Raw genomic sequence first — 22,409 nt, 5'->3', positions numbered from 1 at the left:
ACAAGTGGGTCTTTACTGGGCTTGGGAATAACCGCAATCAACGCTCTGCTAGAAATAGGACCAAGTGACTGTGTTTGAACCACCTATTGAAAGGCAATAAATAAAATATCAACAATCTCTGTCCCAGTCCATTTCTAAAATTCCTTAGGAAAACTGTCTTCTCCTGGAGATTTGTTGTAAGGCAGTAAATAAAGTATCAACAGTTTCTGTCCCAGTCCATTTATAAAATTCTGCAGGAAAACCGTGTTCTCCTGGAGATTTGTAGACAATTTACTTGTTAACAGGCTTTGTTGTTTTTTCAGCCCTTCTTAGAGCCCCTATATCTCTACTCTGCCTATTGCTGGAAGAATTAGCCCCCTCCGTCGAAATTTTTATAGTCCCACTCCCCCGAAATTTGTCTCTAGTTGCGCCTCTGGAGTGGGGCCCCATTTGGGGTTATGCCACTGGTGGTCGCTATGGGAGAGGGGGAGTCTGGAGAGGGTCTGGTATTCGGGCTGGTGTTGGGCTGCTGTTACATGCCCCTCCCCATGTTGTGAAGGGTGGCTTAGTAAGAGTAGAGTGCCAATTGTGTTAGTTCCCATTTTAACAGACATTCAATCGCAGTTTTTACCAACTGGTAATTGAAAATTCTAAATGCAAAGAAACGGGGTGCATATGCACAATAGCAGTGTAAATTACCTTGCAAATGTGAATTGCAAGGAACCTCCACACAATATGTCAAGAACTTTTCAGGAAATAATATGCCTACATTTTAGAAATTGATTCTAGATCATAGGTTGGTGAAATTGAAAGACATTTTATACACGTTAGACAGAGGTATTCTGGATTAAGCATTTTCTGCAATATGTAAGTACCCCCAGGGAGGGGGACACAATAGGCGCTCATGCTAACTGCATTTCTGTGATTTTATCCTTGGTCCCTTTGTTACATTTACATTCTTTAAGGGCAAAGCCACACTGTACAACTATACGATTTGAAGCGAAAGCTATGGGGCCGATTCACAGAACTAACTTAAGACAAAATCCTAACTTACTACTTTTAGTGTTCACAAAAGTTAGGATTTTGTATTAAGTTTGTCTTAAGACAGACTTAAGACAGATTTAAGATGAAATCCTTACTTAAGTCTATTTTAAGTCTGTTTTAAGACAAAGTTAAGACAAAATCCTAACTTCTGTAAATACCAAAAGAAGTAAGTTTAGGATTTTGTCTTAAGTTAGTTCTGTGAATCGGGCCCTAAGAGTGCAATAGAAGATCTATATGAAGAATTCAAATCATAAAGACATGATGCTCAATTGATGCTCTTCCCTTTCTGTGCTTTGCAGGGATATCCCAGCTCGACCAAGTGATCCAGGTGCTACTGTCTTCTGGCATGTTAGTGGGAGGAGTCCTCGGTTTTGTTCTAGACAACACCATTCCAGGTAACTATTGTTGTCGCAGCACTTTGGTTAATTCCAGATACAAAAGGCTGATCTGGAACTGATAAAATGGCGGGGAAAATTACCGAGTCAAGTGCATGCCAAAACAAAGATCAATCATGGACATTATTCATTAGCCATGTTTTAGCCACATGTTAACCATAGATAGTCTTGATACAACTATGATTATATAAATTGTATCTAAATTGATGAATGTCAGATTAAAGGACAAACGAGAACAACAAGATTTCTAAAACAGAAATGTGCATTGCACTGGTGCAGATCCCAGATTTTTATGAATTTGCAAACATTACTATTGTTACTTTTGACATCATTTTCAGATGAGCAAAGATACATGTGTGTATATATATATACGATTGCCACAGAAATCATCCAGCACTCCAAGAGGATAAGATCACTCAATTTTATTATGGTGATGATCACATCAACGTGTTTCAACAGCCTCACGCTGCCTTGTTCATCGTGAACAAGGCAGCTGAAACACGTCGATTTAATCATCATCATAATAAAAATTGAGTGATTTTATCCTCTTGGAGTGCTGGATGATTTCTGTGGAACCGCAGTAATCGTATTTTGATATTTGGAAACGTGGCGGACGTTTAATTTCCGGCACCACCGGCGTTTAGGAAGCATGCAGCACCCCCTTAAGGCGGGTGCTTTAAATGCGGCGGTGCCCCGCAATATAAATTCTCGCTCCCAAATTCCTCTTAGTTGCTTACAAAGAATCCACAGCACTCGTGGGGGTAGTTTATCAGTCTGATTTATTTTGGCAGGTACAACAGACGCGTTTCGGAGCTAGTTCTTCCTCGTTGTTGTTCACATATTGCATTGCAAGGAGTCATTTTTTATACACATGATCGCTGCAAAGCATTAGAAACAAAGGAGGGATGACAGCTAGCGCCATCTTTAAATGAGAAATTCATCGCATTTTATCAATGTTATATACAATACATAGCACCATGGGTTTCGACAACGGGAAATTGTAATCAATACGTTCCCTCACATTAAATACAGTGACCCATTCTGCTTAACTAAAATCACGCCGTGGATCGGCATTTGGCAACCTCTATATGGAGGTTGCTAGCCCCTCCTCATATGTTTCAATGTGTTTTTCGGCCGTGTATCGGCCCTCTTACTCAGAAGCAGATCATGTTTAAAAAAGAGAAGAAATATAAATTAGCAGATAGTCTTTTCCCTAAAAAGGCAATGTTGCATTACATTTACAAAAATATAAATTTCATTTTCATGCAAAAATGGTTACTGTAATGTGTTTTGTACTCTTCTAGATCCCTATGTGTACTGTTAACTCTAAAGCAGAATTTAGCCCATTTGGGGGTTTTGTCTGGAGGTCGATTATATTCCAGTTGTCTAAGTCTTGACACTCTATCCCACCCTCTGACATGTACTGGAACACAGTCAATAGCAAAAAAGTGTAAAAGATCTCTGTCACTTTTGTGCTTAATGTCAAAATGACGTGCCACTGGATAGTTGAAATCTTTTTTAGCTATAGCACGCATGTATTCTAGAATTCTGATCTTGACATTATGAATCCAGCTGCCCACATACATGAGTCCACATGGACATTTCAAACAGTAGACAGCATGGGAAGTGTGGCAGGTCAAGAATTTATTATTGGTCTTCCCTCTTTTTAAACCTTTCACATTATAGGTTAGTATCCTTTTACTAAAAGCACAGGCCTTGCATTTGCCACAAGGATAGAATCCTTTCATCTCTTTCAAGGTGCCCTTCTTGGATGGAATTGGGTCTAGATGACTATGGACCAGGCTATCTTTCAGCAAACATGCTTGCCTTAATGTGATCATGGGGACCAGTGGAATATCATATCCAATGACTGGATCTGTTTTCAATACATGCCATTTAAAAGAAATTATTTTTCTTAGGCTAGAGGCATCTTCGGAGAAGGTTATCATCTGGAATTGGCCCTCATTTGATGTATTTATCTGTTTTTGCTTCAAAATCTCCTTTCTAGGTAGCTGTTTTACTCTTCTCAGAGTATTCACTAAAAGATCATTATCATAACCTCTTGCTAAAAACCGACTCAGGCTTTCCTTTGCTGCATGATCGAAATCACATTGTCTCGAACAATTTTGTTTTAGTCTAAGGCATACTGTTTTTAACCTCTCCGGGTGGCTAATGGAGGCGTGCAGTGTGCTGTTGCCCGCCGTCGACTTCCTATAAAGATCTGTAGTTAATTCGCCTTCTTTAACTTCCACTCTGAGGTCAAGATAGTTTACTGCCACTAAACTATTCTCCCCCGAGAAATGTAAGTTAACCTCGTTCCTGTTCAGATGTTTAATATATTCTTCAGCTTTGTTGACTGAACCCTTCCATATTAAAAGAGATCATTGATGTATCGATGACATGACACTATCTCCCTTGTCTATTCGGCATTGGCCGCGGACCAGGCCACCTGCTCCTCCCACCAGCCCACGAGTAACTGGGGGCGAAGCAGGTGCCCATCGCAGTCCCTGATACCTGCCTGTAGCGGTCTCCCTGGAAGAGAAAAATGTTGTTGAACAAACGCAATTCTATTAATTCTACCGCCCTGAGTCCTTGCGAGTGGTTTATACAAGTATAAAGACTTGTTATGTCCAGCATAATCAAGCAGTAAGATGGATCCCACTTGATCATCTCAATGTGTTGGATAAAATCGGTTGAAATTGAAATTGAGTAACATTTATATAGCGCATAGCTACCCGGAGGCATCCCAGCGCTTGAAGTAACAGCAATGAGGTGTCAAGCCAGATTAGGGAAACAGTAGTGTTTTTAGGGATCTGCGAAAGTAGAGATGATTGGGTTCTGCTCGCAGATGGTGAGGAAGGGAATTCCAGAGTCTGGCGGCATTGAGCGAGAATTGTCGACCTCCACTTCTCACCTTCCTGATCCTAGGGACAGTGGCCAGGTTCAGGGTTTTAGATTAAAGACCTCTGTTGGGTTCCAAGGACTGGATAATGTTGTGAAGAAGGGGGGGCCTGTTTTGAATAGAGATTTATGGGCGATACATAAGGATTTGAACTTGACTCTCTCTTGGACAGGAAGCCAGTGGAGCGACTTCAGAGCAGGTTTGGTCGACTGATGTTTGGGGGTGCCCAGTAAAAATCTTGCGGCCCGATTCTGGATGGTTTGTAGCATAGAAAGGGTGGCGACAGGGGCCCCCAGATAGAGCGCATTCGCGTAGTCCAGCCAGGACAGGACGAGGGCCTGGACCATGATTTTCCTAGCCTGAAACTGCAGGACAGGAAGAATTTTACGAATCATTTGCAGGACACCATAGCACGAGGCAGCCGACTTCCCTGCCTGGGTTTTGAATTAAAGGTCTTGGTCTATCCAAACACCCAGACTCCTTAGCTGGGTCTTGGGAGTGGGAGCCAGGCCTAAGGAGGTGGGCTATATTTCTTTTAGGTCAAGTGGAGAGCGTTTATCCAGGATCATGATTTCACTCTTTTCCCCGTTTAGTTTAAGAAAGGAGTTGCTCATCCAAGTCGCAATATCTTCCAAGCAGGAACGCAGACAGGGAGAGGAGCTTTCTGCTCTATTGAGCCCAATCACCAACTGCGTGTCATCCGCATAGGTGACTATGTGTATTCCAAAGGGAAGAACTGCCTCTGCAAGAGTGCAGGTGTACACATTAAATAAAGTAGAACTCAGGGACGATCCCTGAGGCACTCCACAGCAAAGGGGTGTCATTTTGGAAATCACCTCATTTTTAAACACTTGTAAGGATCTATTATCTAGGAAAGAATGGAGCCAGGCCAGGGCAGTTCCAGTGATACCTAATTTATTGAGCCTATGGATTAAGATCCGGTGGTTTACGGTGTCGAACGTTTCCTTGATTCTTCCAATACTGAGAGCAGGGCTGTTTATGTACCCTGTAGTGGGTGGAAACCTGTCTGTGTCTGATGGGGGAGATTATGGCTTTCTAAAAATGAGGATAGTATTGAGTTAAAATATTTTTCTGTTATTTTGCTTACCCCTGGAAGCAGGGAGATAGGGCAGTAATTAGAGTGGAAGGATCAAGGCTGGGTTTCTTCAGCCGAGCCTTTACCATGGCTTCCTTCCATGCGGGGGGAACCACCCCTGAGGAGAGTGAGGTGTTGATTTATCTAAACTCACAGGGGAAACCACTCCTACCACCTGTCTCAGTATCTATAGCGGGGCAGGGACTTTGGGTGATCCACTTTTTACCTTGGAAAAGAGACTTTCTAATACTGGCATTTCCATTGCCGGAATTGTATCCAAGATGGGATGATTTTTACCAAGTGGAGGGGCTGGGGAGTCATTTATCAGAGGGAAATGAGGAGAAGATAGTTTCAATTTTAGTTGAGAAGAATTCTTCTAATTTGTCACACTGTGCTCCTGAGGTATCAAGAGTGACGGGTGGGAGGGGGGTATTTTTGAGAGAGTTTTAACAATGCTGAAGATCTCACAAGTGGAATTAGGTGCAGCTAGGATTTTATTTTCATAATAGGCTGCCTGTCGTGCTCTGATATCAGCTTTGTAGAGGTGGATACTTTCTCTATAAACTCTTCCTCCAGATTCTCTACATTTTTTTGCAGTTCTCCTTCAGGCCTCGTAGCACCGCTGAGTACCAAGGTTTTTAAGTGTTTCCTGTTTTAATTGTCATACATTTTATGGGGACAAGAGCATCTAACGATTTTTTAAGCCAATTATTAAAGTTGTCATTGGCCGTGACCACATCTACGGAAGAGGCCGGTTTAGTTTCTTCCAAAACTGTGGTCCACTGTTCCATTGAGATATTGGACCAGGGCCTTGTTTTAGAATAGGAGGGGGTTTTACAAGTTGTACTGAGGGGTGGTGACCATGTGAAAGGTATTAGAAAATGGTCTGAACATGGAACACGTATAGGTTTCCACCCTACTAGGGGATCCAAATTTGAAAAGATAGGGTCTAATAAATGACCCTTTGCATGGGTGGGTTCACAGATTTTTTGTAGAAGTTGGAAGACAGCTAAGTCCTTGGTGAGTTCAGTTGCCGATGTCTGTAGGGGGTCATCGAAATGCAGGTTAAAATCCCCCAATATGGAGAAGTTAGCTGAAGAGCTAGCTAAGTTTGTGGCCAGGTCTGGCAGTGATTTACAGAAATCCACTGAGGGACCTGTGGTTCGGTATAATAGAATACCCAAGAAAGTGAGGTCTGGGGAGAACTCAATAGAGAAAGCGGCGTTCTCACAATCTGGGACAGGGCTGACCATCATTCGGCAGGTTAGACCGTGTTTGTAGATACAGGATGTTCCAGCCTAGTGATGGAGTAGCCGCTGGGCAGGGCCTGGACGAGATCAGGATCGGAGCTAGGGGTAAGCCATGTCTCTGTAAGAAACAAAACCTCAGGCGATTCTTCTTCTAGAAGAATGGAGATTTCAACTGTATATCTAGGCAGTGATCTACAGTTCAATAAAAACATTTTGTTTCTCTGTGGGTTAATTAAAGGGGGTTGATGGTCTAAAGTTAGGTGGAAACTGCAGTGTGAGCATTTAAGTGGATCATTCGAGAGTGAAATGGACTGTTTGCATGTACCCCTCATTGCACCTGCTAGGCAGCGTAGTTCGTCCGAGCTGTACTGTATCCGCTGGCTAGTGCGAGGGGCAGGGTCTGTGGCCCCTGGCCCCAGCCGGTCGCGGACGGGCACAGACGGGTTTGCCTTTTGGCGTGCCAAAGGGGCGAGCCCCGCTGAACGTCCGGGCCTTCTTTGCTTTTATGCTGCTTCCCTAAGTGGAGCGAGCGGCTATACCACTAACCCTTCACTCCCAAAATAGCGTCCACGCCGATATCAGAGTTTTTTTGCCCGAATCTCCCTCTGCACAAACGGGATCCCCGCGGCGGACCTGGGAGTAGGGGGCAGGTAAGGCTTACAGCGGAAATGCAGCAGATGACAATAATGGAATTCTAAAGTCTAAATTCACAAACAGTAGTGCAAATACTTAAAACTAGAATGCTAATAGCATCTGTGCAAGTTACGATGAGCAAGGTTCCCTCTGCGCGCAACTCAGTTTACAACTGCAGCGCGTCCGGGCCATCATTGTTTTTATGCTGTTTCCCTAAGTTGAGCGAGCAACTATGCCGCTAACCCTTCACTCCCAAAATGGCGTCCACGCCGATATCAGTTTTTTAGCCTGAATCTCTCTCCGCACAAACGGGATCACCCACGGCGGACCAGGGAGTGGGGGGCAAGTAAGGCTTATGGCAGAAATGCAGTAGATGACAGTAATGGAATTCTTAAAGGCCGCACAGTTAAATTGCGCTTTAAAAAAAGAAAACACAAACAGTAGTGCAAATACTTAAAACTAAAATGCTATTATCAGCTGTGCAAGTTACGATGAGCAAGGTTCCCTCTGCGCGCACCTCAGTTACCAACTGCAGCGCGTCCGAGCCATCATTGCTTTTATGCTGTTTTCCTAAGTGGAGCGAGCGACTATACCGCTAACACTTCACTCCCAAAATGGCGTCCACGCCGATATCAGAGTTTTTTAGCCCGACTCTCCCTCCGCACAAATGGGATCACCCGTGGCAGACCAGGGAGTAGGGGGTAGGTAAGGCTTATGGCGGAAATGCAGTAGATGACAATAATGGAATTCTAAAGACGGCACAGTTAAATTGCGCTTTTTAAAAAAAAATCACAAACAGTAGTGCAAATACTTAAAACTAGAATGCTAATAGCAGCTGTGCAAGTTACGATGAGCAAGGTTCCCTCTGCGCGCACCTCAGTTACTAACTGCAGTGCGTCCGAGCCATCATTGCTTTTATGCTGTTTCCCTAAGTGGAGCGGCGACTCTACCGCTAACCCTTCCCTCCCAAAATGGCGTCCACGCCGATATCAGAGTTTTTTAGCCTGAATCTCCCTCCGCAAAAATCGGATCACCCACGGCGGACCAGGGAATAGGGGACAGGTAAGGCTTATGGCAGAAATGCAGTAGATGACAGTAATGGAATTCTAAAGGCCGCACAGTTAAATTGCGCAAAAATAAAAAATCGCAAACAGTAGTGCAAATACTTCAAACTAAAATGCTACTAGCAGCTGTGCAAGTTACGATGAGCAAGGTTCCCTCTGTGCGCACCGCAGTTACCAACTGCAGCGCGTCCGGGCCATCATTGCTTTTATGCTGTTTCCCTAAGTGGAGCGAGCGACTATACCGCTAACCCTTCACTCCCAAAATAGCGTCCACGCCGATATCAGAGTTTTTTTAGCCCAAATCTCCCTCCGCACAAATGGGATCACCCGGGGCGGACCAAAGAGTAGGGGGCAGATAAGGCTTACGGCGGAAATGCAGTAGAAGACAATAATGGAATTCTAAAGGCCGCACACTTAAATTGGGCTTGTTTTTTTTTTTTAATCACAAACACTAGTGCAAATACTTAAAACTAAAATGTTAATAGCAGCTGTGGAGGTTATGATGAGAAAGGTTCCCTCTGCGCGCACCTCAGTTACCAACTGTGTCTTTTATGTATGATGTCAACTTTAAAATCGATTCAAATAGAAAATGATCTAGAAATCTTGACAAGAGCTGCTTTCCACCTAAACCTGAGAACTACTCAGAGTTCACTGCTTCTTTTTGCATAATGCATGCATCACTCTATGCCTGAAAGGGTATTGTTTTGATATTATATATATATATATATATATATATATATATATATATATATATATATATATATATATATTCACAAAAAATAACAAAGGTTACAGAGACGTTATAGTTAGGAATTAGCATTTAAAAAACCTTAGAAATTCACTGAAAAAAACAAAGGTTACAAGGATGTTATAATTAGTCAAATAAATTAAAAAAAACATTAAAAAATTCATTTAAACCAAAGGTTACAGGGACGTTAAAGTTAGGGTCAGGTTTCACTCATACAAAACCAGAGAAATTCAGCTGATATAGTTACCTGAATTACCTATAACTCGCGCCTGCGCAATGCACTGCTTCTGACCTCACATATTACATCACTCATGACATCGTAAGTGACATCATTCATGACATCACTGATGACATCTCAAATGACATCACTGATGAAATCATCCAGTGAATGTGAGTGTTTTCAAAAAGTTTGAGTGTTAAATATAAATACCTAGGTGTACTGGTGAATTAGTGGGTGTATGAGTGACTGTATGAATGACTGAGTGGGTGTGTGACTGATTGTATAAGTGAGTGAATATGTGTCTCAATGAATGTATGAGTGAGTGACTGCTTGTGTAAATGTGTGTATCTGTCTGTCAGTTGATGTCCGAGTGGGTGTATGAGTATGTTAGTGGGTACATGAATGGCTACATGGGTGATTGGTTGGTTGTCGGAATATCTCTATGATTGTCTGGGTGTCTGTGTGTGTGGGTGAGAAGGGGTGTGGCAGCCTGTATGGATAAGTGAGTGGGTGAGTCAGTGGCTGCATGGGGTAGTGAGTGCATGTGAAAGAAGCTGTATGGGCGAGTGAGTGTCTGTTTAGCTGTGTCGCTGATTGAGTGCTTGTGTCAGTATGGGTGAGTAACTGGGTATGTGAAAGGCAGTATAGGTGTGTTACTGGGTATATGAGTGACTGTTTCTGGGAGTGAGTGAATGTGAGGGTGGCTATATGAATGAGTGCATGCTTCTGTCAGTGACTGTATAAGTGAGTGACTACGTATTACTATTTGCATGAGTAAGTAAGAGGCTGTGTGTGTGTAACTGTTCAGGGCAGTAAGTGGCTGTGTGATTGACTATATGGGTGAGTGTCTAGGTGCAGTGGCGGTTTTACCATGAGGGCGTTTGGGCGCCGCCCCCCCTGTTTTCTCGCCGTGCGAGAAGAAGGCAGAAACAAATGGTAGTTATTTATTTATAACTACCATTTGTTTCTGCCTGCCCTTCTCGCACGGCGAGAACGCAGTCAGCAAACTTACTTCCTGTTTACGAGTCGAGCCTCAGGGCCGGGGGGAGTGGCTTGGGGAAGTGGCTTGCCCACTGTTGTGAATATGGACTGTTTGGACAGCCTGAGAGGCTGTCCAAACAGACAGTATTAGCAACAGTGGGCAAGCCGCTCCCCCAAGCCTCCTCCCACTCTCCGTTCTGCAGCATGCAGACCAGGAGACATGACGTATTTAGGGCAGCCGGCCGAACCAATCAGCGCCGGCTGCCATGGAGGGGAGGGAGGCTGCCTGCAGCCTTCAGTGATGACACTGGTGACGAGGGATTCAAAAAAATCCAGGATGGCGCGGGAGTCTGCAGTCTCGGCCCTCGGGACAGGACTCGACTCGAGAGCCAGAGCGGGAAGCCAAGCCAAGCCAAGGTAAGTTTTTTTTACATGTATTTTTATTATTATGAGGCAGTCAGTCTTTATATTTCAATTGTGCGTTTTATAATACTCGAAGCACTAGGTCTGAATGACGGGTGATTTCCATGGGGCGGATATCGGTGCTTAGTGTCCGAGACTGCTGATGTTCAAACCGGGGTTTGACTGTTCTATGTGGGGCCAAGCAAAGAGCCTGGCTGCCGGAGACAGATAAAGTTCTCGGCTCGGGCTATCAATGTGGACACCCTGACTGTTGTAACACAAGGAATCCAATTATTTGTGAATGGAAACATACTTCATGGTGGTCGTTAAATAATAATGGTGTCAAAAGCCACGGGTTGAAAGAAAATGGACCAGCTGCCCTTTTTCCCCAACGAAGCGGGAATGTTTTGGAGCGGACAATAGCATATCTCTCAATTGCAGTACAGGAGAGAGAGAGATGGAGGCACACGCGCTCACACCATGTTGTTGGATTAATAGAGCCCCGTTATGTCTTCATATAAACCCCTTATACTTCTATTTTGTTGTCTCTATACAACAAAGCCAGCACACACTGCCAGTTTCGCTGTCCACCATTTAGCCTCGCCAGCCATCACAGTACGCACGTTCACACAATCGCCCCACCACTTTCAAATGTCACCAGCCGCGACTGTCTAGGTGTGTGAGTAGTTCTGTAGGTGACTCACTCAATGTATGAGTATTTGTATGGATATATGAGTGGATATGTCAATGGCTATATTAGTGAGTGGGTGTATAAGTGGATGTATGGGTGAGCGAGTGGATGTGTGTGTAGATCTATGAATCAGTGAATGGGTGTGTAACTACTGGTATGGCTCTGTGACTGTTTTTGTGAATGCTTGTGTGGGAGTGGCAGTGGCTGTATAAAACATTCTTTAGGGGTGTGAGTGGGTGAATCAGAGATGATGTGGATGATGCCATTAGTGATGTCCTTTGATATGTCATCAGTGATGTCTTTGACCATGTCATAAGTGATGTAATATGTGAGGCCATAAGCAGTGCATTGCGGGGCACGAGTTATAGTTAACTCAGGTAACTAAATGGCTGAATTTCTCCAGTTTAGTAGAAGTCAAATCAGACCCTAACTATAATGTCCTTGTAACCCTTGTTTTTTAAATAAACGTCTTCAGTTTGTTTAACTAGCAGTCGAGTTTGTATAGTGGTGGAGAAAGGGGACTGGGCCTCTGACCAGAAATTCCACTGCGTATGACTAACAGGAGGTACCAGGAGGGCTTCTTGGCCAGCAAGGTCCCTCTTGAACCAAGGGGACTTTATCCCCCAACTAGTAGTGTGCCAGGAGGCACGTTTGCAGAGTGGTGGAGAAAGGGGTCTTGGCCTCTGACAACTTCTCAGCAATCCTGCTGTGTGGGACTTACTGAAGGTAACAGGAGGGGTAGTTGGCCCCCAAGGGCGTGCTTGGGGTCAACTACCCCTCCTATTAACCTCCAGTAAGTCCCATACAGCAGGATTGCTGAGTTCAGATAGCAGGCCACGCCCCTTTCTCCACCACTCTGCAAATGCGCCTCCTGGCGCACTCTTGGTTCGGGGACAGGTTCGGGATCTTTGCTGCTAAGGGTCCTTAGGGGCCATGTTGCCCACCTGTTACCTCCAGTACACCCCACACTGTGGGATTGCAGAGAGGTGGTCGGAGCCCATGCCCCCTTTCTCCACCACTCTGCAAAAACAACTCCTGGCACACTGCTGCTTGGGGGATAAAGTCCATTTTAGTCCTGAGGTCCTCAGGAGGCAAGGGGACCTCATCACCCCACCAGCAGTGCAGCGAGATGCACGTGTGCAGAGTGGTGGAAAAGGGTTGTGGCCTCCCCCAACCCCTCCCACTGGGAGGTGGGGGTGCTGTGCATGGAAGTGCACGACATGCCCACCGCAATGTCAGGAATGAAGGACGCATCCTAATGTCAGCATGGGGTCCCCCGCACCTATGGTGGGCGGTCCCATTCCACAGGAGGATGTGACCCCCCAAGAGTTTTATTAAATTTAATTTCCATTATTAACATAAATAATATTTAAATTAAAATATTATTATTAAAAAAGATAATAAACATTAATTAATTACACATTGTTTAACACTATAATTTTCACAACACACACCTAAAATTAATTACACAATTACAATTAATAATTACTACAAATAATTAAGAATTCATCAATGAAAAAAATAACTTCCCACCCTTCCCACCATGTACACCTATAAACACCACAACACACACCTAAAATTAATTAAACAATTACCATAATGAATTAATAATTAATTATTTTAAATTAATTAACAACGAATATAAAACAATAATTAATACATTCATGTACACATTGAACTCAATAACATCACAACTATACAATTCTGAATTATTATAAATTACTAAATACATTTCATATAAATAAATTACTTTCCACCCAATTCCCCTATAAACCCACATCCCACTACAGAACTAAAAACGCAAAATTAATTTATTTTATTTTTTATTAACTTCTATAAGTAATAGATAAAATCTATAAAATGTAATTTCTTCCCACCCTATTCCCCTATATACCCAAAACCTGCTACGAACTAAAAATGCAAAATTGTATTTAAAAAAAAAATATATTAACTACTAAAATTTTAACATATATATTAAAATGGCCAACAATTCTCATACAAAATACTAATATACATAACATTAATAATAATTCGATATTTTTAGCAACTATATTTTTGTAAACGATATATAACACTTCGATATTTTTGCAATTGATATTACTTACCTAACAATCAATATTCCTGACCACGATATTTTTTCATCAATATTTCTATCCTACAATATTTCTACCTCGATATTTCTGTATATGTATATTTATACATCGATATTCTAACTCTGTACCCTTGGGAGGGCACAAATTATAATTTTAGTTATAACTAGAAATGTTGAATTTCTACGGTTTGTGTAGTAGTTTATGTTGGTTTGGTATACAAATAATAACTTAAGTTTTCCTATTTATAATTTATCCTCAACCTTTGTTTATTTTATTCAGTGTTTATGTTTTTTTTAAAAGTTGGTGTGTAATCACATAATGCTCTTTATTTTGGTATTAATTGATTTATAGATTTACATTTCATTAGTACCACAGTTCTTTACTGATAATTTCTTGTGGAGTGGCGTAGACTGGAGTGGCATGACCTACAGTGGTGCGGAGTGGCGTGGAGTTGCGTAGAATGCAGTGAGAAAGAGTACAGTGGTGCAGAGTAGAGTGGCTTAGAGTGGAGTGGTGCGGAGTAGAGTGGAGTGACACAGAATGCAATGGTGTAGATTATAGTGGTGCAGAGTAGAGCAGAGTGGCAAAGAGTGCAGTGGAATAGTGTAGAGTGCTGCAGAGTATAGTGGCATAGAGTGCTGTGGCATACAGTGCAGCGGCGCAGAATAGAGTGGCATTGCCAGGAGCTAGTGGTGTACAGAGCACGAGACCAGAGTAGTGACTTTGTTCTAAGTTTCACTTTTAATATGAAGCCCAATTGTTTTTAGCACCACAATACAGGTCAGGATTGTTCCGGTCTTCATTTTTTTCTACTTTGGGGTTTTCTCGGTTCTTGGAGCCTCAGGGGTTTTGTCTGAATGTATATCCCGGTTCTTGGAGCCTCAGGGAAAAGAAAACAACCGGGGATTATTGTTCTGCTTAGCTTTAAGTGGTCGTGCTACCGTTACCAAGGGGGGGTTTTCTATGCAAGGCTCATCTCCGGACGTGCCCTACCTCCCGCCACCCCAAACGTACTATCTCCCTTCTCCCCACACACCCCACCAGAATGCCCCTTTCAACAACACTTGCCTTGGGCTCCGGCCCGTCTCTCGGACCACAGCAGCAGGACCCGTGGCTTCTTCTCCCTTCAGCCCGCCGGGTTTGGAAACAGTGTCTGGATCGTTGGTCTCTGCTGCTCCCAACACGCTCTCCTCTCTTCGGTCCTCCGCTGCTCTTAGCACGCTCTCCTCTCTTCAGTCCTCGGCTGCTCTTAGCACTCTCTCCTCTCTTCGGTCCTCTGCTACTCTCACGTTCTCCTCTCTTCAGTCCTCTGCTACCAGGTGCTCCGCTAACTCCTCTCCGTCCTTGCACACCGTCCGTTCTAATCCCGCGCCTCTTATTCTTCCTGCTTCCGCTCGATGACGCGACACCTCCCCTTTTCGCCGCTCAACCTCTAGAGCGCTGCTGCAGTCTTCCTGGTTCAGGATTTTTGGCAACCAGGAAGTGGGGTGCTGTTCCTCCTCCTCGTCGGTGAAAGGCTGCCCCTGCCGCTCCTCCTCGTCGGCGAAAGGGTGCCCCTGCCGCTCCTCCTCCTCGTCGGCAGAAGGGTGCTGCTGCCGCTCCTCCTCCCCACAGGCATACATTGAAGTGATGCATAGTGTAGTGGCATAGAGTGCAGTGGTGTAGATTAGAGTGGTGCATAGTTCAGTGGTGTGGAATAGGGTGCAGTGGTGTAGAGTAAAGTGCAGTGGCACAGAGTGTGTGTTGCAGAGCAGAAAGCAGTGGCATGGAGTACAGTGACGTAGACTGCAGTGGCATAGAGTGGAGTAGATTAGAGTGGCCTATGGAGCAGTGCTGCAGAGTAGTGTAGAGAAGAGCAGAGTGGTGTAGAGTGATGCAGAGTAGATTAGAGTGGGATAAAGTGTAGTAGCATAGAGTACAGTGCCGCAAAGTACAGTCGCGTAAAGTGGTGCAGTGTAGATTAGAGTGGAATATACTGCAGTGGCATAGAGTGCAGTGGTTTAGAGGGGCGTAGAGTGCAGAGGTGCAGAGTGGAGTGCAGTTGCATAGAGAAGAGTACAGTGGCATAGAGTGCAGTGTCGTAGAGTAAAGTGACGTAGAGTAGAGTGGTGTAGAATGCAGTGGTGTAGATTGTTATGGCATAGACTGCAGTGGCTTAGAGTGCAGTGGTGCAGAGTAGAGTGACATAGCATGCAGTGGTGCAGAGTAGAGAGCAGTGGCTTAGAGTTCAGTGGCAGCGAGTAGAGTAGTGCAGAGTAGAGTACAGTGGTATAGAGTAGAGTGGTGCAGAGTAGAATGCTGTGGTACAAAATACAGTGGTGCAGAGTAGAGTTCAGAGGCTTAGAGTGCACTGGCATGGAGTGCAGTGGCACAGAGTGCAGTGGTGCAGAGTAGATTAGCGTGGCAAACGCTGCAGTAGCACAGAGCAGAGTGGTGTACAGAGTAGTGTCATAGTGTACATTAGTGCAAAGTACAAAAAGGTGGCATAGCGTGCAGTGGCTTAGAGTGTTGCAGAGTGAAGTGCAGTGGTACAGAGTGGTGTAGAGAAGAGTGGTGTAAAGTGCAGTTGTTCAGAGTAGAGTGGCATACAGTGGACTGGTGCAGAGAGGAGTAGAGTGGTGTAGAGTGCAGTGGCATTGCATAGAGTGGTGCAACAATGTACATGGCAGTGGCACAGAGTACAGTGGTGCAGAGTAGATTGGCATAGAGTGCAGTGGTATAGATGCAGTTGTACAGAGTAGAGTGCAGTGGTGAAAAGTGGAATGCATTGGCATAGAGTAGAGTGGTGCAAAGTAGAGTGTAGTGTCAGAGAGTGCAGTGGCCTAGAGGACAGTGGTGCAGGGTACAGTGGAGTGGTGTAGAGTGTTACGTAGTAGATTGCTGTGGTGTAGAGTGCAGTAGCACAGAGGAGAGTGGCTTAGAGGGTAATGGCACACAGTAGAGTGGCGTAGAGTTCAGTTGTGTAGGGTAGAGTGCAGTGGCATAGATCGATGTATAGTAGAGTGCAGTGATGTAATGTGCAGTGACGTAGAGTAAAGTGGGGCAGAGTGAAGTGGGGTAGAGCAGTGTGGGGCAGAGTAGAGTGGTAGATAGTAGAGTGGCATAGACTTGAATGGCATAGAAAGGCATGTAGTTGAATGGAGTGGGGTAGAGTGGTGTGGAGTGGCACTAAATGGAGTGTGGTGGCACACAGTAGAGTAGCGTAGAGTAGAGTGCCATAGAGTGGAGTGGCATAGTGTACCGTGGAATGGCGGTGAGTAGAGGGTACATGTGAAGACTTCAGTAGTGTAGATTAGAGTGGTGCAGAGTAGAGTGCAGTGGCATTGAGTGCAGTGGCTTAAAGTACAGTGGTGTAGAGTACAGTGGTACAGAGAACAATGGAGTGGCTCAGATTGTTGCGGAGAAGATTGCAGTGGTGTAGAGTGCAGTCTCTTAGAGTAATGTAGAGTGCTGTGGCACAGAGTGGCGTAGAGTGCAGTGGTGTAGGGTAGAGTGCAGTGGGGTAGAGTGCAGTGGGGTAGAGTGCAGTGCCATAGAGTGGTGGATAGTAGAGTGCAGTGATGTAATGTGCAGTGTGTAGGCAGGATATTGCCTTAATGACTCCCGCCAATATGGCCATGTAATAACAGGTCCTGTGCGGCGGAGGCTCTACGGATCCCGTTCTCCAGTGCCTACGGATGGCCGCTGTGACAGCGCTGTGTAACAAGAAATGTCCCTGAGGTAGATCAAACTCTGTTCTGAACTCTTCGAACGACAGTAACTCGTTTGTCCCTGTACAGGTCCCCCATTTTATATTTATGGGTTACAGCCTTATTCTATCAATCCTGACTCTCATCCTGTGTTGATGCGCCATTTGAGGTCATTTGTTGGTGGCCTGGTTACCATACTCATGCTGCATGGTTTGTTATAGCAGACCATGGTTCTGGCATAGCATTATATAGAGACCTAGCAGTGCTGCATCCATGGTGCTGAGCTGCAGAATGGAAGAGTGAGCTACGGCAATCTACCTGTGAGGGGTTCACCTGTCTGTTGCTGCTTATGGGTTCACTGGTAGAATATCGATGTAACAAACATTGATGTTCTAAATAGTGACTGCAAAAATGTTGACTGCAAAAATATCAACTTCAATACCTTAAAAGGAAAGTACAAAAATATTGAATTAAAATATTGAGGTAAAAATCTAGATGTAAAAAATATTGATAAAAAAATATATAAAATAAAATAATATATAGTAAATATATTAAATATTAATATATTGTAAACAAAATAAATTACATTTAATATACATTGTAACTAAATATAACAGATAAAGATAATAAAAAATATAAACACACAAACATAATAGTTTATACATATACATATATTTACTTAAAAATAATTTACCTATTATCTTTATTTATTTTTTAAACTTGAAAATTATAATAGATATATATATATATATATCAATAATTTAAAATAAAAACAATTGTTCTATAATAAAATAAAACATTAAACAATTCAGATGAATTAAACCTTCATTTCCCAATACAAAAAGTACAACAGTAGGGAAAGTGTTGGATAGCGGAATAATTAAATTTACTATTCCAACTCCAGTGAGTGCAACAGTAGGGAAAGTGTTGGATAGAGGAGGGGTAAAAATTACTATTCCCACTGTAGTGAGTGCAACAGAAGGGTAAGTGTTGGATAGCGGAGAGGCAAAAATTACTATTCCCACTCCAGTGAGTGCAACAATAGGAACAGTGTTGTTTAGCGGAGGGGTAAAAATTACTAATCCCTCTGTAGTGAGTGCAAAACTAGGGTAAGTGTTGGATAGCGGAGTAATTACATTTATTATTCCAACTCCAGTGAATGCAACAGTAGAGAAAATGTTGGATAGTGGAGGGATAAAAATTACTATACCTACTCCAGTGAGTGCAACAGTAGGGAAAGTGTTGAATATTGGACGGGCAAATATTACTCTTCCCACTCCAGTGAGTGCAACAATAGGGAAAGTGTTCGATAGCGGAGGTGTAAAAATTACTATTCCCATTCGAGTGAGTGCAACAGTAGGGAAAGTGCTTGATAGCAGAGGGGCACTAATTATTATTCCCACTCCAAAGAGTGCAACAGTAGGGAAAGTGTGGGATAGCACAAGGGTAAGAATTACTATTCCCCAAGCAGTGACTGCAAAAGTAGGGTAAGTGTTGGATAATGGACGAATTAAATCTACTATTCCAACTACAGTGAGAGCAACAGTAGGGAAAATGTTGGATAGTGGAGGGGTAAAAATTACTTTTCCCGCTCCAGTAAGTGCAACAGTAGGAATAGTGTTGGATAGCAGAGGGGTAAAAAATACTATACCCACTCCAGTGAGTGCAACAGTAGGGAAAGTGCTGGATAGCAGAGAAACAAAAATTACTAAGAACACAAAAACTTGAAAAAAAACAAAAAATATTCCACAAATTTTAAAATCATAGAAATAAAGAAAGAATATTGTAAAAATAAATTAAATATATTAAGCATATAAAAAGGACACATAGGGGCCGATTCCGATTCGGTGAAATGCCCTCTGAATAGCCATACAGATAATTTTTTTCCATCCGAATTGTATGCAGAACCGTACCCATACGTACGATGTAGTACGATGTGTACCCAAAACAGTTGTCCGTATGATTCGTACCGAAGACCGTACAACTCATCCATACGAATCGCATTCAGAACACGCAGTACGCGATGTCCGTATGGATCGAAGCTGCATTTTGCGACCCAGCAAGTACGAATCATATTGACAACACTCCGTACAACTCTTTTTCTACGGGAGCTTAAAACGTCTGTAAAAGCAGATTTCACCTAGAAATGCGTACGAAACGGACCCCCCCGGGTACGGTGCGTACACCCCATGACTGCAGGGATACAGTGCATCGGGGTAAGGTGCGTTCACCCCTGGATTTCAGGGGTACGGTGCGTATATCCCCATGCGTACACCCCATGATCGTAGGTGTACAGACCGTAGGGGTATGGTTCGTACACCCCAAGTTCATAGGTGTACGGTACGTACACCCCATGTGTACACCCCTAAATTTTAGGGGTATGGTGCGTATGTGATAGTGTTGCCCTCCATACGAATTGTTCATGACGTTTACCGTACGAATCGCGTACTGATTCCCCGGTCTAGATCATACTTGGCATTTTTACGAATCGTACTGTTCACTGTGCTGGTCGATGTCGTACGGACTTACCCTTCATTTTCGTACGGTTCGCAATGATTCAGACGTATTTTCTTGCAACGAATTGTACTATGCGATTCCGACGGATTCATACGATTCGTACGGAAAGGGCTACGAATACGAATCATTGTATGGATTCGTTTCCCGAATCGAAATCGACCCCATAATATATTGTTAATTGCATGTAACAAAAACCTACAAATAATGTATCAAATGAATGAATAAATACATTTATAAACAATAATTATTTAAAAGTAGCAAATATTAACAAACAAAAGAAATATTTAAACATAAATATATTCATTTTAGTTCCTACCCTATAACACCACACCAATAACAAAACACTTCGACGTTTTTATAATTGTATTTCCTTAATTAATAATCAATTTAAAAAATCTTATTAATAAAGACAATTAATAAATATTCACTGAGTACACATGCTTTAACACTATAATATCCACAACACACATCTAAATAAAACTATACAATAATAAAACACAAATAAATATAATTTTAAAAGAAAAACTATTACTATTAGCAACTAATAAATAATTAAATCATTAAAATTAATTTAATACTCACCCTTTACCCCTTTACAACTAAATATAACACACAGAAAATAATTACTCAAAATAAATATCAAATAATTAACATTAATGAACAACTAAATATAATTCATTAAACACAAATTACTTCCCACCCTTCACTCCTATAAAAACCACAACACACACCTAAAATTAATTACACAATTACCATAATGAATTACCAATTAATTTATTAAAATCAATTAACAACAAATTGTTAATTCATCAATTAAAAATAAATTACTTCCCACCCTTTACACCTATAAACACAACATACATCTAACATTAATTACAATTTTACTTAAAAATGTATAACCAATGAATTAATTAAAATGAATTAAAAACCAATTATTAATTCATAAGTTAAAAATAAATTACTTCCCAAACCTATAAACACCATAACACACACCTAAAATAATTACACAATTGCCATTATAATTTACCAATGAATTAATTAAAAATAATAAATAAATAAATATTAATTAATTAATAATAAATTACATTACACATTTAATACTATAACATATCAATTAAACAAATAGTAATACATAAAAATAAATCAATAAATTTAATATAATTAAATTACTTCCCACCCTCTTCCCCTATAAAGCCACAACCCGCTACAGAACTAAAAACGCAAGTTTTAAATAAAAAAATATTTAATATAATTTAATTACATCCCACCCTATTCCCCTATAAACCCACAACCGGCAATGGAACTAAAAGTGCAATATTCAAATAAAAAAAAATACAAAAAATTTAACAGACTAATTAAAAATACAAACAATTCTTATACATGAAAACAAACATCACATACATTTAAAATATATACTCACGTACATAATAAAAAAATGACATTCTTAACAACTATATTTTTGCAAACGATATTAAACATTTTGATATTTTTAAAATCAATATTACTTACCTTAAATCGATATTCTTGACCACAATGTTCTTGCTGTCGATATTTCGAACCCACAATATTAATGACTCAATATTTGTGCAACTTGATATTTTGTACTTTCATTCTGTCTCTGCACCCTGCTTATGAAGGCCTGGTCCTGTGTGTAGGACTGTGTGAGATTTTATTGTTTTTAGCTCAATCTGTGCACTAAATTTAGTTTTTTGCGTATTGTGCTGATCGTAATTTGTTTGTATGTAGGTATTTTAAAGTGCTATTTTCCACCAGTTTTTAATGAGCTCTCATACTTTGATTGGGTGTTATTTATGTAGGAAATATCACATGTCCTAAATATCACATGCAGTTTTTAACTTGTGATCAGGTGATTTGTTAAAGTATCGTGCTATTTTACCATGGCTGCAAAAATTACCACTATGCCTAACTCATAATCAGGGCCTCCGTTGTTTAAAAGCAGAAAGTCATTTCTGTTACCAGCAGCTACGATGAATTAAGAATGAAAGAAATAGCATGGGTGACATGATATAGCTAAATAAAGTTAAATGGGACAAATGTCCTTGGTACCTTGCAGCTTTCTTACTGTGGTCAGCTGTGAACATCTCTTAGCAAGTGGCAAAACTCATCCTAGATTTGATTGGCATTAATCTGTTCCTGCTTCTTTGCTCTTCTCCAGGTACACAGAAGGAGCGAGGGATTGTGGCATGGAAAGAGGAGCTCGGGGGCAATTCTGATGATGTCCAGGATCCTACAGAAGTCTACAACTTGCCTTTTGGAATTGGCACCATGTGCTGCGCATGGTCTTGGACTCGGTACCTCCCTTTTTGGCCCAAACCCAAGAGGCAAGACCCCAGCAGCAGAATCCCACAAGATGTCTGCAGCGCCAATGCTACAAATAGAGAAATGGAGACCACTCAGTGACCATTTTGAATTCACAAAAAATATCATTATGGCACCATGGCTGTACAAGGAAAAAAAAGGTGTTATGTTAACAATGCGAAAATGGAAATACACTCATTACTCCACGAGCGCCCACTTTTGTCCCTGTTGGAAGGAATCTCTGACCCACTTAAGCTGTTGTGACTTTTTTTAACTGAGCAGTTTAGATTTTTAATTCTATATTTCAGAAGTTAAACTTGCTCACTTTTACTAAAGGAGTGTTTTAACTCGACAGACATCTAATTGACCATTGTTTTTGTTTTTGT

The 22,409-nt window shown here is 42.0% G+C and overlaps 1 protein-coding gene across 1 annotated transcript in view; it reads left to right on the top strand.

Moving 5' to 3' along the window:
- LOC147734707 (solute carrier family 23 member 1-like) overlaps positions 1–22,263 on the top strand; it is a 474,929-nt gene extending 452,666 nt beyond the window's left edge. Inside the window, exons 11-12 of the mRNA XM_086953611.1 lie at positions 1,323–1,418; positions 21,881–22,263. Of these exons, the coding sequence (XP_086809737.1) occupies positions 1,323–1,418; positions 21,881–22,125 (341 nt within the window). The 3' untranslated portion in view covers positions 22,126–22,263. The remainder of the gene's footprint in view (positions 1–1,322; positions 1,419–21,880) is intronic.
- The last annotated feature ends 146 nt before the right edge of the window (positions 22,264–22,409 follow it).

The sequence above is a fragment of the Lissotriton vulgaris genome, chromosome 1_2 (assembly GCF_964263255.1).
Source record: "Lissotriton vulgaris chromosome 1_2, aLisVul1.2, whole genome shotgun sequence".
Lineage (NCBI taxonomy): Eukaryota > Metazoa > Chordata > Amphibia > Caudata > Salamandridae > Lissotriton > Lissotriton vulgaris.
The sequence above is the reverse complement of the archived record's forward strand: the minus strand, read 5'-3'. Positions and strand labels throughout refer to the sequence as shown.